Source organism: Condylostylus longicornis, unplaced genomic scaffold (genome assembly GCF_029603195.1).
Source record: "Condylostylus longicornis isolate FDR11 unplaced genomic scaffold, ASM2960319v2 ptg000135l, whole genome shotgun sequence".
In the NCBI taxonomy this organism is placed as follows: domain Eukaryota; kingdom Metazoa; phylum Arthropoda; class Insecta; order Diptera; family Dolichopodidae; genus Condylostylus; species Condylostylus longicornis.
The window spans coordinates 10,944,109-10,963,645 of record NW_026578103.1 but is presented as its reverse complement, the minus strand read 5'-3'; the positions used below and the strand labels follow the sequence as shown (position 1 = coordinate 10,963,645).

General features: G+C 25.1%; 1 protein-coding gene across 1 annotated transcript in view; it reads left to right on the top strand.

Annotated features, from left to right (window-relative positions):
* LOC129615171 (transcription factor SPT20 homolog) overlaps positions 1–19,537 on the top strand; it is a 130,528-nt gene that overhangs the window by 91,624 nt on the left and 19,367 nt on the right. Inside the window, exons 5-6 of the mRNA XM_055530268.1 lie at positions 15,247–15,402; positions 17,524–17,700. Coding sequence (XP_055386243.1) covers positions 15,247–15,402; positions 17,524–17,700 — 333 coding nt within the window. The remainder of the gene's footprint in view (positions 1–15,246; positions 15,403–17,523; positions 17,701–19,537) is intronic.

Sequence of the window (19,537 nt, the reverse complement as noted above, 5' to 3'; positions counted from 1 at the left end):
GCAGCAAAAACATCATTTAAGAAATATTCATTTTAAAGATTGCATGCGAGATTCTCCAAGTGTTTATTAAATTTTAATTATTATTACTTTTTTTATGCGGTGCCCTTTTCAAATCGGTTTATCAGACAAAAAAAAATTGTAAAAAAAAATTTATAGATGTATACGTTTTGCATTAAATTGTAGGATAAAAATAAAATGAAATTCTAATCAGTTTTTTTTTATCTTTTAATTTTCACATTTCATTAATTTTTGCTTATTTATTATTTCAACAATAAGATGTCAATCACTAATTAAAAATCATTAGACAATATTTATCGACTTTCATGAATTTTATTTTAAATAACTATAAAAATTTGTGAACGGTGGCACTAGACTAGACTACAGGGGGACTATAATTTTGAATTTAAGATTTTAGATTGCTTGTTTCAAAGCTATTTTATTTCTTTAGAACCATAACTCTAATTCTTTAGAGCTAGCTAATAAATTTTCACATTAGCCTTGTTTGACAATACCTTCCTATAAATACGAGATATTACAAACTAAAACCGATATAAAATTTAAACAAATTTCAACTGATCACTAAGACGTAAATAGTTATGTTAGTGGTCATGAAAGAAAAATTAATTGGTTATTGTGCCTAAAATGTAAAAAACTTATCTCTTAATTTATTTCCTATATATCTACTTCTTGTATTTAAATAATATCTTGAATTATAATATTGATCATTAAAATAAAATTATCCTTACTTAAAAAATTATTTTCATAATCACGAAAGATTTTACATAATATTAAAGATTTCCAGAATTTTTCCATGCTCCACCATTATACAAATCTGTATTTCAAATTAAAATTTTAAATTGAAAAATAAAAACTCTACTTCATTTTATTTTTTCTGCATTTATTTACCTTCAACTCAATGGCAAATTATTATGCTTTTCAAACCCTTTTTTCACAAAAGGATTTTTTAAAATATTTAATTTTATTTTCTTATTTTATTACATCAGATATTATAAAAATCATGAGATCGATAATCCTCTCAAATCAATGAATTTTATTTTTGAATCTCATTTATATACATACAATAACCCATACATATTAAGTGTATCGGTAAAAATATGATAAACATGGTAAATAAACAGAGTAAAAATATTTCTTCAAATGTAATGGGGGCAAAGAGGAGAGCATAATGAAACAGAAAATTCATTTAAGATTACACGAATAATGCGAAAATATTATAATTCATTTCTGAAAAAAAAAGCAGGGAGGACCTTATGTATAAACCATAGTAATAGTTCAATTACAAATTTACTATAATTTTAAGAGGACGAATTATAAATGTGGAATTTAATAAAATTTATAGGATTAAGTACTTAAAATGTGAATTAACTGTAACAATCTCGTTAAATAGAGTTTAAAAATAATACGAATTAGAGCTGCTTTTTAATAATTTTATTAAAGAAACCCGAGTTAATCGGTAAACTGATATAATGTTTTACAGAGTCACATCAGTCAAATCCGCACAATTGCAACCTACATAAAATGTAAAACCTTTTTAACAGTGTCAAAAATTGTATAAGTTTTCATTTTTAAAAATTTGTTTTAACCCCTGGTTGGATGTGTAAATTGATATGAAAATTAATATGGCTGTTTTGCTGTATTTTTTACCACATCAGTGTTTTGCACTCTTTTTTGAATTGCAACTTTTTAAGAATTCTGCCTATAATTTATAAAACCTTTTTGTTCTCATTTTCATATAATAAAATGAAGAAAATTAAACTTCAAAATTTTCATTTTTTTTTCAAAATAAAATCTTATAAATTTATAAAGGATAGCAGTTCAGGTAACAATCAGAACTTTTTTATCGAATTCAATAATAAAAAAAATTTATTACTGCGAAAGTTTTTAAAATTTTTCCGTCCTTTTGTTCTATTTATTTTGAAAAATTATAAATATTGTGCAGTTATGTGTTATAAATTATAAAATGTAGAAATTGAATTGATAATCTCATGGGTTTTCTTTTGAAAAATAGGACGGAACAAAATTTAGAAACTAACATAGAGTTCAAAGTCATAATATTGTAAGCTTTGGATCATTTGTATTCAAACCTAGAATTCTGCATAACTTCGAAAATTTGATTAGGCTAAAAAAAATATACCATTTGAAAGCTGATAAAATTTTAGCTTAGATAAAAAAATTAAATTCTTAAATTCGAAATGTTAACGCAAACTAAGCCATATTTCGGTTTTGATAAGGTCACCTATGTTGCCCAAAAGCATTTACAATGACTACATTGTGGTAGAATAACTAATGTATAAAAAAAATTTGTTCAAAATTCATATTTTGAATGCTGTCATATTATTTACAGTTAAATAAAAAGTTATAAGTAAATATTTAGAGAGCAAATGATATAAAATAAACAACTTGTTGGAACAAGTATCACTGCATTAAGATACGAAAAACAATTATTGAGCCACTGCAAGTTATATAGCTTTTGGGCAATATAGGCATAACACAAATTCCTGAAATACCCTAGAATATGTAGTTATTATTTAGTCTTCTTTACTAGATTTTTATAACTTGGTCGCTATTTCCTTAGTTACTTTACGAGTACATATAATAAAATTTGTAACTATAATTATTACAAAAATTGATTGTTAATTGGATTTTTCTGATTTACCTTGTTGATATTACATGAAACTTTTAATTTTTTTCCATAAAATTAAAATCATTATACACATATACATACACACATACATAAATAATCTATGAATAATATTTAAATGGAAATTTTTGTAATGAGAAATTTCATTTCGAATTAAAGTAAATTAAAGTAAATTCTGTGTAAAGTGCAAATATTTCACAAAAAAAAATCGGAAAATTAAAAATTAATGAATTACATGGATGTGCACATAAATTATTAAAATGATGAAAACTGAGCTCTGAAAAAAAAATTTAAATTTAATCGAACAATTATTCAATTTTCAGAAATGATTTTAATTGCGATTAATAATATCTACTTATGTAGTATTGTTGTTGTTAATAAATAAGACCAGCTATTAGACGTGTACAAAATTAATGATGCACGTAGAACTTCTAAGTGTCAGTCTAGCATGATAACGTGGCGATTGAGGTAGCCTAACAATAGGCAATTTTCCAGAAATTTTTTTTTGCTATGTTTAACTAAGTAACTTTCTTTTAATTAATAAAAATTAGTTTTTACGCTTATTTCAAAATTATATCTACTTTCATCAAATAATGAAAATCACAAAAGATTGATTCGTGGCATTTTAATTTCATTGACTAATTATTTGCCATTTTTTAAAAATTTTTCATCAATTATATTTCGTCCTTTCCCTTTCCAATAGAAATATTTTGCAACAATAAATTCATATTTTGACATTTGATTTCGGAAAATCTTTTGTAGTATCAAAAATTATTCATTATCAACTCATACAACAATTAAAATCTCATATAATTCAATATAAATTTTCAAACTTATCTTGAATTTTAAAACCCACTATTAAATGATCATGCGTTGCCAATGTCAAGGACTTTTAAATATAATTTATTTCTTGGAATATCAACTTTTTTCCTAGATTTATTTTATAAAATAAAATTACATGTTAATTTAATTTTTGAAAATTATTTTAATATTTGTTTTTTTGAAAATGACAAGTTATCAAGAATAATTTGCTCGAAATTATTTGCATAATAAAATTTTCCAACAAATTTAATAAGAATGTTGTTGTTAAATTTCTTGAAAATGCACTCCGGCTATGTGATTATGGGGAATGATTCATATCTGCTTATTTCCAACGAAATATTAAATCATTTCTTCGAAGATGGCCTCTACGTATATAAAGGTCATCATAAACTTAATGCTTACATACGATCAAACAAAAAGAAAAGCGAATAAATTTTATTAAAACATCGAAAATAAAAGTAACTTTAAAATTTTCTGCTTCTTTTTTAACAATTTCATATTTTAATGGTTTAAGAAAATAATAAAACTATAAACAAAAAAAATATATAGAATTAATTAAGAAATAACAAAGGTTCTCTAGACTATATTCAAAAGAAAACGGTCATCAAAAATATCTTTTCTTCTTTGTCGTAATAAAAAACAAAAATGTTCAAAATGAGGGGCAAAATGAAGTTACAAAAAAACAAAACAAATAAGCAGGCACTTCAATCACTGGTAACAAATAATTTTTTTTGGTTCTTTTTTTCTTTTTTTGATTGTTGTGCCTTTTAATCAAATATCCTCCTTTAAAAATTTTCTGTATCAGCCTTCATTTACCCACACAGTATCATACTACTTTTTTGTTTGTCCCCCTATTAATAAGGAGCTTAACTTTTGCCTTTTATTCTTTATGACCAAAAATTTTTCTTTTTCTTATTTTATTACTTTTATTTTGTTTTTTTTTCCCGTTTTCATCTAAAGAGCTGCTTTTCCTTTTCTTTTTCACTTTGTACCTTTGTAATTTCCTTAAAAATTGAACCAAAGAAAAGAATACCCTAAAAAGAAAAAAGTGGGCTCCGTTGTCTTTTCTTGGCTACAAAAGAAAACAAATGAAAATAATTGGAAATTGATGGTATCGCTGTGAGCAAAATAAGGTTTTTTTTTTAGCTATCCTTAAGATGAAAATTTTCCAATTTATTTTATGTTTTATTTTTCGCATTTTTTAATGCCGTACTTTTTTTTTTGTGAATAAGAAGTTTATTTTAGTCTAAGTTTTCTATTTACCAATAAAAAACAAGAAATAAAAAACGAGGATATTTTAAGTTTACTGAAACTGTACAGTAAGTCTGCAGGATACTTATAACCGGTATTAAAGCCCGTGACCATTTGGAAAACTTATACAGAACCGCAATATTCTTGTTTCTCAAAAAAGCTTTCGAATTAAAAGTGCGAAAAATCATTATCTTCACGTAAACTTATTGCTTAGTATTAGGCTATGCTACGATGGCTTTATATTTTCGATGATACCTAAAATTGTTACAATTGAAGAATTTAAATTGTCAAATTTATTTCGTATAAATAATTATTATATTCTATAAACTTGAATTTGTTTAATTTTTAACATTATTGATTACACCATGTATGTCAGGGATAGTAAGGACTTTGGAAAAATTTCATTAAAAAAAAATTTTGATAAAATTTTAGTAAAAGTGGCAATATTATCAACTTCCGAAAAATAGAGAGTATTGACATTTTTATATTGTACCCATCTGGTGATAATATTATGTATCCTAGAAAGATCAGTGTTACTATTAATAGATTTCAGAATTCTGGTATGCCTATTTAATATCGAGAGTTAAAGAGGAAGTTAATTGTGAATTTAATTTTGCCATAATTGTCACATTTAATTAACATTGAATTAGTTAAACATACTGCTGTCTCGTATAAGATACCCAGCAGCAAATAAGAATTAATAATTTCAAATAATTATATATAGCCATTAGTCATTTGGCCACAGAGAAATATACGAGACAGCTGCGCAAAGATTTCCATTTAATAATATTCATCAAATATAAAATCATTACTTTCGGCAAGAAATTACTTCTGTGTTTGTTTTCTGACCTATCAATTAGTCATGAATATTAAATGATAACGCCTTAAGACTGTTTAAAAACCTAGCCATTTAGTAATAATCATTTTGTTGGCACACCTTATAAAATAACTTCATGAAAGTAAGCCCGTAAACATTTATTAAAATGTTTAAGTATGGTCATCCCTGACATTGCGTAATATTTTCTTGCTTACGGTAGGTAATACAAAAAAAAAATATATGTAAAATGGAGTGGAGAAGCTTCTCAAAAGTTTTGTTGTCATTTTAAAATTTTTTTTTTCTTAAAATTCACAAATTATTATTTGAGTATTTCCAAAACAAAAATTTTATTTTAGTATTTTATGAATTTTTCAAGAGTGGTGAATTTTTTAAAATATGAGTTGGTACGGCACATTTTATAAATTATGTAGTTTCTTTGGAATTTGATTAGCGTGAAATTGAAAATTTTTAATTTTTTGAACTTTTTTATGTAGCAAAATTTAACAAAATTATAAAATGGTCAGAGCAATAATAACAGAGTGAAATTTATTTTTTAATCTTTTACTTTTTATAAATTTCTAAAATAAGCTGTCAGTTAACTTAATTGCGGGGGAAAGTTTTACAAAAGTGTTAATATTTTTTAAATAAAAGGCACTATATAACTTAGAAAATTTGAAATTTTATGTTAGTTTGTAATACACCTTAGTGAATATCACAGAAAAGACTCCACCTGTACCTTCATTAGTCTAAAATCTAAGTACTCGTATAGGTATCTAAATTTGTATCTAAAAATTTTCACATTTATGTCATAATATCTTATTGATTTTTTCCTTAAGAAGATTAATTAAAATTTAAGTATTTTGACAATCAATTATAAATTTATTACAGTATTATTTTAATACCGCACTTTCCATAGATACCTTCATAATAAAAATAAGTCAAATAGAGCGGTGACAGGTAATGAGTTCAACATGAAATTCTTCAATTCAGTTCAAACCTAAACTTAATTGTTTCATTCCAATAACCCAATTTAATTGTTCCGTATTTAGAAGGCTATATGACAGAGAATTTGGACTTAGAAAAATTCACTATCCTGAGAATCTATGGATGGTTTTATTATGCTGAAATGAACTAGCTTTCGATCGCTTCAGAAATTTAACCAATCCTGAGAATCTATGGATGGTTTTATTATGCTGAAATGATTTAGCTTTGGATCGCTTTAGAAATTTAACCAGTATTTTTTAAATTACTAAATCTTTTTTAGGTTTCAATTTACCAACACGACTCTGGAAAATCCTTCTTAATGAAAAAATGGTGAAATTTTTAAAATAGCAAAAAACTATGTTTTCTGATTTTATGTGGTTTTCAAATAACATGGTTTCATCCTGGTTTCTCGTAAGGGTGGTTTTTATTTGAAACCACTGATTTAATATTTATTCATTCCCATATTCTCCTCATACATATAAATACAAAAAATCCATTCATCTAAAAAATTAAATTTTAAATATTTTTTTTTTGAGTGACGATTGCACGTCATTCATTCATCTTTTTTATTAAATGTGAATTTTTCAAACAACTGCCCCATTTAATGTAAGGTTTTCCCTTGAACTGACGTTGTTTTCCAGTTTAACCTTTATCTCTATTTAATATACATATATTTCGGCCGTGTATAGTGCAACATTATTAATAATAAGTGGGTAAAAAAAAGGAAAAAATTAGAAATCAAAAAGGTTATTCCCGCCATATCCTTTCTAAAAGAAAAAAAAAAACGATTCTCGAAATGTTGTGGTTTTCCTGCAGTTTATTTACTGTTTGTGTTTTAATTTCTTCTGTATTATTTTATGGATTGTTTTCCACCATGGCAATTTTTACTCTTTATTTTTAGTAACTTTGTTACATACATACATACAATACATATATAAAGTTCCTAAAATACATAAAATATAATTTTGTATCCGGTTGATTTGATTTTCGCGTGATGGAATCTCGTGAGAAAAAAAAAACACAAAACAAAAAGAAATAACGATAAACAATAATTTTGCATCCCAAAAAAAAAAGAAAAAAAAATCAGAGAAAACAAGAGAAAATAAATAAATAAAAATTTTAAAGCAAATCACAACATAACCGTAAAAATTCTGTTTTTAGAATTTAATTAAACGTTGAAAATGGTTTTTTGCGCCAAACATCGAATATCATTTGAGATTTTATGCAAAAAATTTAAACAAAATTTTTTTCCAATAATTTTTTGTAAATATTAAAGTACAAGCTTTTCATATTTAATTTACATAAATTAAAAATTTTGAATTTAAATAGGAACTTTTAACTATGTAATTTAACTTTATTCGCATGTCCATTTGATATTTAATCCAAATTTCGAATGTCCAGGAACTCCTGCATCACAATTTCAGTTGAACCGATTTTAAATATGAAAATTTATATTTGAGTTTAAAATGACAAGATGACGAACTGATCAGCTGTTAGAGTATGTCAGGTTTTACAAAACTGTTTGAACTTGTTCAAAGGGCTGACTTTACGATTTTGGCTATTAAATATAGTAAAAGTTACAAATTTTTAATAATTTGGTAAAATTAAACAAATTTCTTTATTTATCTATCATCGGTCCAATGTTGATGTCTTTCATACTCCATTTTGAGATTATCCGAGTTAGCAACACCTTCGTAGATTTTAAGAAAGGACCTTTCATAATATGAAATCCATTTTTCGCTATCTATACTTTTTACTAAATTATGGAATTAAAACACTGATCCATATCCGTAATTTTTATTAAAGTTAAATTCATTCTGGTTCATATCCAAAACCAATGGCGCATGAATAAAAATGCCCAATATTCTTCCCAAATAAAAATTTCTAATGCAAAAAAAAATCACATCCGTGCAACTAAAAGGCATACAGTTATTTTGAACTTTAAACTTGATTTACTCAAAACATAAAACGAGGTGTATGGATCACATTAGCATTGGACCGACGCTATATTACTCGTATCTATTTAGTTCGTTTCTTAATGATTAAATTTTTGTTGTTTTTTTTTCTTCAAACTGGATTATTTTGTAAAAGTGTGAGAGTCTAAATACTCCAAAAGTAGAGTGCTTAAAAATCAATAACCTTAGTTACTTGTATTTCCCCGAATTCTTTGAATCCAATTAAAATATTAAACTATGAACTGGTTATAATCAAAGAATATTCACACATAATTTTCCTAAAATAACTTTGGACTTTGGATACCTATCACATAACTTTGGATTAACATAAATTAACACTATTTTAATGGTTGTAATTTTAAAACATAAATATTATTTAAAATAACCAATTTAAATTATTCAAAATTCCAAAGCTGGTTGTGTATATGAATCCTCTTGCCCATGAATGAATGCCTCTTGCCCATATTCAACTCATATAATACAACAATAATATTGTGGTTCCTTTATATTTCTTAGCGAAAAAGATAACAATTTTTCAAAATAAAAAATTTTTCCATTTCTTAAGTTTCTTTTACATAAACCAAATCATAATAAAGTCCAGAAAATGGTTATTCATTTCCTGTTCAAAAAATCAACTATAAGACTGATCGATTATGATTAGGTACGATGGTTCTCTTATTTTTTTTTCTTTTTTGTGTATTCATCCTTAAGAGAAGTGGTTTTAAACTTTTTTTTTTTATTGAAACTTTTTGTATCCTTTTTTTTATAACAATAATTTCACTAATATTCCCAATTATTGAAAAGAAAGGACGGAGAGTTTTTTTTGTTTCCTTTAGAATTTTCTTTTGTTGTTGTTTTTTTTTCATATTTTTTTCAAGGAAATTTAGAATTTCCAGTTATTACCACAATCATTTTGTGAATATTTTTCATTTTTTCAACTCTTTCATTCTACGAGTATGTCTGATGAATACAAAAAAAAAAAATAAAAAGCAAAAACTAACTTTTCCTCTTAGTTTCAATTTCTCTCTCGTCCCCGTACTTACCACTCCTTTTTCACATTGTTATAATAATAAAGAATAATATAAAAAAAATGATTTACGATGTCAAATAGTATAAGAAAAAAAAAATGAAAAGTAAGTAAGAAACGAACAAAAAAAAAAAACAGAAACCGGCAACACTGAAAAATGAGTTGTTATTTCATGACTTTTTACTGAAAGTATCCTTTAAAGAAAGGATAAAATGTAATGTGTATATATTTAAATAAAATGTATATCTTATAAAGTAGTAAAATCCGAAAGAATTTGATAGAATTTGAATTGAATGAATGAAGAAGAATTGAAAAAGAAGAAATAAAGGAGAAAAATATCCTTACACTTAACATATGGTAATAATGTTCCTTTGTTATCTTCATATTTTTATATAAAACTTTTATGAAAGAGGTCCTTGTTATATAATAAATTTAATTTTTCATTTTTATTATTAGAGTTATAAAATGTCTGTTTTGTTTCTTTAAAAAATAATAGCTACATTTCAAATGATATTTTCGCTTCAAGCAATTTAAAGAAAATTATAGAAGTCATACGATTGCTTGGGAAAACTTGTTTTTAATAGAACATGTTGTGATTTTTACACTATTATAGTTATTTAATACCTTTTATACAAAAATTTAAAAAATTACAGATTTGAAATAATAGTTTTAGTTTTTTCACGTTACGAGTAGTTCTAGAATTTTAAATGACCGTCTTTTCCTTGTCAAATTGTATAATTGGGTAGTTGTACGGAAAATATGTGGCTGTCTAAGATTTTCGTAAGTAAAAGGAATCCAGTAATATTTTAGTTTTTATTTAGTTATCAAACAGTTTTGAAATGGCAATGAGAAACTGTCGCGTTTTAGTTTTAGCTATTTATAACTTCCAAACTTAATATATAGGATTCGATAACAAATTCTTTTTGAAATAGTGAAAATTCTACGAGAAAAATAAATTTTCATTCTTACTTTTCCTTACTATTTGTTTGTTCCAAAAATAATTCTCTCGAATAAAATGTGAGCTAAATCAGAGTTGAATACATACAAAAAACGTAGTCAAGTTTCGAGGAATTGTAATATTTAAAAGAACCTTCCCCAGTAAATTGATTTTGGTCGAAAATTTGAACATAGTTAATTTATAAATTAAATATTTTAAAAATTCGCAATTCCACACAAACTTTTCTTATTTATGAACTTTTTATACCCGTACGAACGTTTGTTCGAAGAGTATACTAAATTTGCCTTACCGTTTGTAACGCTAAGAAATAACGGTCTTAGATATAGATTCAAGTGTATGTTTTTGATCAGTGTCAAATTTTGAGTTGATTTAGCTTTCTCTGTCCATCCGTCCGTCCGTCCGTCCCAACGATAACTCAAAAACTAATTGAGCTAAGTTCACCAAATTTTCACAAATTATTTATTGTAGTAAGTGCCAGAACCCTATTTAAATTGGACGTGATCGGGGTACCGGTTCATGTAGCTGCCATACAACTTCAAAATTTATTTGGCTATACCTCAGAAACTGTAAAAGCTATGGTATTGAAATTTCACACAAACGAATATATTAGTAGGGCCGATGTGTCTGACAAAATTCGTTAAAATTTCTTGGCTCTTTCTGGTAGCTGTCATACAATAGAAGTTTGGCACACACAGTATTTTGAAAAATACATTGTACTGAAATTTTGCTTAAATTAATGTACGGCAACTTAAAATCATAGTCTGTCCCATAGTCAGTTATGGCATCTTTATTCGCACATAGGATAACAAATTCGTACGGGTATCACAGAGTTGACAAGGTCAACTCTATTTTTTTTCTCGTTTTTTATTTTTGTTTCTTTTGTGATAATCTGAAAATTTTCAATCCTTTCATTTTTTATTTCTTAACTACATAATATAATTTGTTTTTTTTTCTTCTTTATTTGATCCTTAATTGCTAAAATATTATAAAGTCCTTAAATTCATAATTGATTTTTGGTCCTTTATATTTTTATATTTTAAGTTTTTCATTGACCCTTTAAAGTATCTTTTTGTTTACTTTTTAGCATTTTTCCAAAAAATTTTTTTAAAAAAGTTCTTATAAATTTCACTCTGTTCGTCCTATCTTGAAAATAAAAAGTTTAAATTTCATATGTGCAAACATAGATATTTACTAGAAACCTATTTCCGTAAAAGAAATCATAGCTTCCAGAAACTCTAAAAATGCTATTTTTTAATTATGAATTGCAGCGGAGCCATAAGGATTTTTTAAATTTTACATTCGCGGAAAATTAGTGGTTGGCTTTTTTCAGCGCATTTACCGTTATCTGAAATCCGATTTCTTATCGAATTTTTGATATCGTTTATCATCTACATCGCCGGTTATACGAGTCTGGAAGGTAATAGGAGCACGTGTTAGCCACTAATAAAAAGTTCATTTCATTGGAAGAAAAATTTTTTTCCACCTCTACTTCCCCTTCAGTTATCAACTTTCGAAATTTGTCAACTTTATATTTCCGAAACTATATGCCTTCCCGAATTTCTATAAATGCAGAAAGGTAACGGTAAATTCCGTGCCATTAAAAAGTATAATTATATTTCTTAACTCCCCTTATGAAATCCCCTTAAATCGAGAATTATTTTAACACCTCTTTCAATTTTTTTGTTGTGTTATTTCAAAAATTGAATATATTGCTCATCCTAATTGTATGCAATAAATGAAAATAATTTTAATAACGTAATAGATACCGTATTTTTACTTGTTGAACGGAAAACTGCTACATTACAAATCATTAGTTTGACCCAACTCTATTTATTTTTCTTTGGCATTTATTTAAAACTAATAAAAAAAAAGAAGTTTTTATATCCAGAAAAATTTATTCACACTTTGAAAGTAACAAAAACGAATATTCATTATTTCATAATCTGACTAAGACAAAATCCGGAGGGAAAAGAAAAATGGAACCCTAATTACAAAATTTATCAAAATTCACCATCGTTAAGTTATCAAATTTTCAATTTTTTTCCATTACTCCTTTTTCCCCATTTTTATTTCGGTATTTTCATCTTTTGCAAAAAAAAATCTATTCACCCATTCTGAATTATTTCAGCTTCTGGTGAAAAAAAAAACAAGGTTCTATTGGGAAATTTCAAAATTTTCTTCCTTTTAGTCTCACCTCTTCTTTTCTTTTCCCTTTTTCTCTTTTGTTTTTATTTCCTTTAATCCTTTGCAGTGCCTTCCGTTTTACTATCTTTTTTTAAAGTCTTCATCCAAATCTTCTGCTTTTTTCATTCATTATCATAAAAATTACGATAAGAAAAAAAACCTTTTTGTTTTGTTCGTTTACTTTAGTTGACCATGTTAAATAATTTTCTCAATCTCTTTATATAAAGTTAGTCAGTGCCACTACCAAATTATCTGTACTTCAATTTCAAATATTTACGTATTTTGAGTTTTTAAACAAGTTCAGTCTATCCATAACTGAGGCTTGCCTACGACCATATTAAATTTCTGTTTTTTTTTTTTTTGCATTTTATTAGGAAAAATTTTTCTTTGACAGAAAGTGACTTGTCTTTCTTTACATCTTGTGATGAAAATTCCAATATTGCGTGACCTGAAATCACAATTTCATAATAAGAAATCCAAAAAAAAAAAAAAAACAAGAAAAAACTTAAAATGAAAGCGATGAAAGGGAAACAGAAAGGAAGAGATTAAAAAAAAATTAAGATGTTGGCAATAAAAGGCTGCTATATGACAGTGTACCTATAGTGTTTTATAATTTTAACATGTACATTAAATTATTAGGCAAAAGAAAAACAGCAAAAGAAAAAACAAAAAAAGAACAAAAAGAATAAGAAGGACAAGACGAGTAGAAATTTTAAGGACAACATTGAGAATATGAGAATTTATCTGATTGAGAAATATGTATAGAATGAAAAATTAGGAAAAAAACAAAAAGTAAAAAAAATCCTCCTATAGGGAATAACGAGTGTTTCAGGATATCATCATTTTTAATGAGAAAATATGTTAAAATTTTTTTTTTTTTTTAAATATTCTTTGGTTTTCTTTGTTTTTGTTTCTGTTGAATTAAAGTAGTGTATAGCACTATACAAAAAAATATTTTCAGGTCATTGAAATACGACTACTTCAGAAGAAGAGAACGATACACATACATAAGTAGTTGTTGTTAGTACATTAAATTTCATTTTATTTGAATTGAATTTAATTGAATGAAGGATGCTTTTAGAGTGTTATGGAATTTTTAAAGAGATATTTAATCATTTGGAAAATATTTTTCTTTTTAAATTTACTTATATAGAAAATATAGCTATAGTATGAAATTTTAAATGTTTTTTTTTTTTAAATTATAATTTTCTAAGTTCATAGAAAAAGGTCAATAAATATATTAAAATATTATTAAAATTACTGAATAAAGAATAACTCGAACGAATTCACACTCAATTGAATAAAATAATGATTAGTAAATTGATTTTTAAAAATTTTAAGAGAATTATTCCAACACACAATTCACAAATTTTATTATTTTTGAATACATATTACCAGAATCTTTAGCATTTTGAATCATAAAACAATCATCTAAACAAGATTGAATCTTCTAAACAAGAATCTTTTACAAGAGTATTTTTGATTTTGGAGTCATAGAACAAAATTATTAATTATGTATTTGAAAATTTTAAGCTTTTGCCTGAGTTTACACTGAAACAATGCTCTCATTATATAAAATGTCGAAAATGTTGAAGATAAAGATTGTTAAAAATTCTGGTGTCCTATCTGCAAACTTGCACATTAAAATTTAAACTTTTAAACTTGTTAAATTATTATTAAAATAGTACCAATACAAATTAATTAAAATAGTACCAACGGCTTAAAACTAAGGATTGCCACATTTATTGTTCGTATATAAGCAACATCCAACTTTTGCAATTCCAGCTCTAATATTGCTCTAGGCCTGTAAAAGAGATTGTAAAAATTGTGAAAAATTAAAAAAAAAAAACCAAAAAAAAATATGGCAACAAATTTATTTATAATTTCTAAATTAATTCGCTCTCACTTTCAATTCGATATTGTATAGCGTGCTATAGAATTAGATTTCATGCTTTAGCTATAATATAATGATCCTAATAATTTTCTCTGTTATCCGGATCATCTCTTTTATTCTGATACCTTTCATCCAGGTTCAATCGAAAAATATTTTCTTTACTTTTGTATTAATTTACAATTTTCACATTAATATTAAATATATTTACTATATTATATACCATCATTCTACATTTGCTTACACAATACTTTATCAAAGACTCATACCCATCTACCTAAACTATCAACCTTATCTAATATTATTTTTGCACATGAATTTAATATATTTTTATAATTCTCTCAACTCACATTTAATTTGCTTCCATTCTAATCCATCAAAACTAATATACTGATTCTTGGAATTTACATACATATATTTAAAACATGTTTGCTTATAGCTGATTTTTAAGTGTTTAAGTATAATTCGATGATTTTTCAAAACAAGCTCCACTCTCCTTTTTTTTTTTTGGTTTTGTGGAAATCATTTTGTTATTAGCTGTTTTTGTTGTAAATTATAAATAAATTTAGAAAAAAAAAAATAAAAACAAAAAAAAAAGCTATAGAGAGAAAAATAATAGAAGTAATCAAAAATTACAAGAAAAACAAGAAAAGAAAAAAAAAATAATATTAAAATGATCAATAACTGATCACCAGATATCATCGACACAAACCTTATGATGACGATATTGATAGTTCCTATGTAAGACGACGTCCACCAACAGTATGTAAAAAGGCCTTAGAAGAATCAAAACGTTATCAAAATTTAAAAGGATTCGAAGATGATGATTATAGTCAATTAGATGGACAAAGGTATGTTTGTGTTTGTATGCTTATATGTTATATATATATATATATATATGTAAACATATATACGTACATGTATAACAGTATTCAATTGAATATTCTAGAAATAATAAATGTATTTTTTTTTATATTCTAATTATATAAAATAAATTTATATGTATGAAATAATTGTATGAAATGCAACAATAACCAAAAATATTTAAAAACAAATTGTCAAAATTAAACAAAAATAAACCAAAAAATATAATTCGACCAAATCTAGTGCCTTTAACAAAAACTTTCATTTTTATTATATACAACAAAATATTTTTAATGTACTCGTATTGCTTATATTCAAGGTATGCATTTTTGGAAAAATTTTGATACAAAAAAAAAAAAGTAAAGTTAAAATAAGAAATAAGATTTAAAAGCAAAAATGCTATTTTTATACACAAATAAAAATATTTTAATTAATTTGCATTGTTTTGTTTCAAATTTTCGAATAAGTCCTGTCATGTGATTAAAAAAAGAACTTAAACTCTAAGCAAAATAATTTAAGCATAAGAGCCATAATTTAAGTTGAAGATATTTCGTTTTTTGTCAGTGAATCCATGTGTCGACTCCATTCCTTTAAAAAATTCAATTTCATAAATTAGCTCATTAAAATCTGAAGTTTAAATTTTGTTGAATAATTCAAATAAAAATATTCCAACTAATAATAAATTCGAAATTAAATTCGAAATTAACTTAAAAAAATTCCATCGTCAAAGTCCTTCTTCTGCTGCTTCATGAATTGAAAGAGGGAAATAGATTTGGTATTGATCTATTATTTTCTATTTCTTCTATTATGATGAGTTACAATTTTTATATAGAAATGTTTTTATACCCATAGTAAATTTCTAAATGAAAATGAATAAAACTAAATATTACGATAGGAATACGAATAAAACTAATTTTTTGTTGAGGAAAAGCAGGGATCAGTAGAGTTTGAGGGGTGAAAGAGAAATATTTCTCTTTTTTATAAAACGCGATTATATTTAAAAATTCAAAAATTTATTATATGTATAAGGACGGACAAACGATATCGGAGTTGGGGTTATGTTCAGAATCGGAGAGAAATTTGTTATATATTTTCAATAAAAATACATTTAGAGGGAGTCGGCAACAAGCTTATGCTAAACACTTTTATTTTGATGCAATGGCTATAATCGAATAAATTACGGTTTTCGTTTTTCAAAAAGAGTAGAAAAAATTTTAAATGCAATTCAAGATTCATATATTACCAAATATAGCTTAAGTTTAAAAAAAATTCAATAAATTTAATTACATTTACTAGACGCTAATACACTATAGGTCAATTTCTTCAACTTGAATTAAATTTAAAAATTTTTAAGATTATTTTGATTTTTATTTGCAATTTTACTGTGTAGTGTGCCAATAATTCAGCTTTTTCTTAATAATTTTTTTATTTTTATATTGAAATTTTTTGAATATGTAATAAGTATATATAAATTTACTGCTTAGAGCGTATTGTGCTTGTACAAATTAACGACATTTTCATAATATTTTCTTTTTTTTTTCCAATTTATATCATTTTTTATTTTCTGATTGGAATTATCGCTTTCATGTTGTTTTTGTTTTAAAAAAAAAAGAAAATCGGCTGTTTTCAATGTAAATTTTTTTCAATTTTTTATGATTTTATTTTTTTTTCTTCTTTTGTAAACAAAGCCATCTGTAATAAAAAAATTTTTATGTCACTCAATTTTGTTTTTCGTTCAGTTTTTATTTTGCTCTTTATTGCATCTTTACAACGAGAAAAAGAACATACAACAAAAATATACAAAAATCTAAAATTAAAGCCAACTGAAAAAAAAAATTAATTTAATAATTTTTTTTTTTTTCATTTTTCTTTCTCTTTTTCAACTTATCCTTATTTTCCTTCTTCCATTTCGATAATTTCGAAATTATTTACAAATACTTTCCTACAAAATGAAAACAAAAACAAACAACAAAAAAAAAATTCAAATATTTTCCACTTCCTTTAATGTTGATGATGATGACGACGATGAAAAATGATTGATTTTTGTGGGTGTATTTGTGCATATCTATATACAAATATCAAAATCATACTGAACTGAATGATGATAGATCAAATTGTCCATCTGATTATGAAGACTATGGTAGAGCTGGACCTTTTGTTGTTGGTAGCGGTGGTAGCGTTATTGGTGTAGGAAATGCTGGAGTAATGGGAGCTACTGGTGGAACAGATGCTAGCAATACTATCGATGGGGCATATTTAAATCAAAGTAACGAACAAATACCAGGGTAAGTGTGTATATTTTATTAATTTCATTTTATCAATTATTTTTATTTTAAAATGAAGCACGCTATATTAAAAAATACGAAAAATATTCGTATTTAAATAAACATACAACTTGTCCATACTAATCCAATACTTATCTCTAATAGAATTCTAAAGTTTTTAGAATTAGTTCATAAGTCATATTTGATAGGCTTACGTTTTCGATAAATTTGATTCTGGAAGTACAGGATAAATTCAACCAAGCAATTCAGATTTTTCATGCTTTTGATTAACATTAAGTTGTTATGACGACCCGTGAAAATTAGACGAAAGAATTACATTATAGTTATATACAATGTTCTGTTAACATAATATTAAGGTTTATTGTCTGTTTAACAAGATTTAATTAGAAATGTTATACTCGATAGGGTTTACAAACTAGTTAATTAATGCTTTTGAATTTTAGTTTTGAATAACAGCAAGGAAATTAAAGAAAACTATTTTGTAAAATAAACTACTATTTTTGCATACTTTTAGGATCATATATGAAAATTATAAATTTTTTAGTTTAGATTTGATTTTAAAATCCATTATAATTGAATTTTAATTAAAATATTATAACATTTACGTACACGTCATATCGGATTTTTCATACCATTTTTACTTTAAAATCCTAATATAATTTTCCTAGAATGGCATTTCCAATCAATAGGATATTATTGGAAGGACGCTTGAATGCATTTTATTAATTATTATAGAAAAAAATATTTTCGAATGAAATCATTTATTTATGTGTGAGGATTATGTCAGAAATAATTAACTTTTTAAAAAATATTAACTGTTTTTTATTTATAATATTAAATTTAACCATAAGCTTCTTAATTAATTAACTAAATACTAAATTATTCCAACATAATAACCTCTTAAATCGGTTTAATTTAATATCGCATATAAATTGTGTGAAAAAGTTTCAAATAATACATTCCTTGCATATATGTGTATAAACATATAATGTTTATATATATGTACATACTTAGTTCCTTGAATAACAATTCCTGAATGAATCAGTTAATATGTAGGAGTATGCAAACAAAATAATTTTTTTTTAAATGATATTTGAGATTTTTATTTAAGTTTTGAGTTACTGTGAACTCATTGATATTCTACTATATGTACAATGTTATTGAACTTATATTATATAAAGGTTTCTAGAGGCCTTGAATTATATTTTATAACATTTGTTTTCAAACTTTTATGAATTAAACTTTATCACTTAGATATTCTTATCGCTCGCCCGGGAGATTTTTAAAACTAAAATTTTATTTCTGCTTAATTATGGTTCTGAAACACTTAAGAATGATCTTTTTACAGTATAATGATAAAAATTCTTTTAATAATTGATAATATATGTAAATATTTTTTTATGAAGTATAAAAAAAATTAGATTAAACTAGCATATAACAAAGGACAGAGCTTATTGTTTGAGCATTTACCATTTCATTTTTAAAAAAATTTCTGATACGGTGAAAAACGCAAAATCGTCCTGTAGCAGTGGTCCTACTTCTGAGGTCTAATATAGGTCAAAATTTGTTCAATTGCATATGTAGCGACATTTCTAGAGAATATTCATAAATAAACTTTTATGATTGAAAGCAATTCAGCCGAAATTTAGTGAAAGAATGCACAGGAACGCATTAATGATCACGCCAAATTTCACTTTCACTCATAACACCTGGTTATGTCCAGTACTCAGAGCCTTCCGTGCCATGTCCAGCACCAGTTTTTACAAATCTACAATCTACAACACCTCCTTTATTGTATTCAAGAATAGGTTATTCGAACATACTTAGATACTCTTAT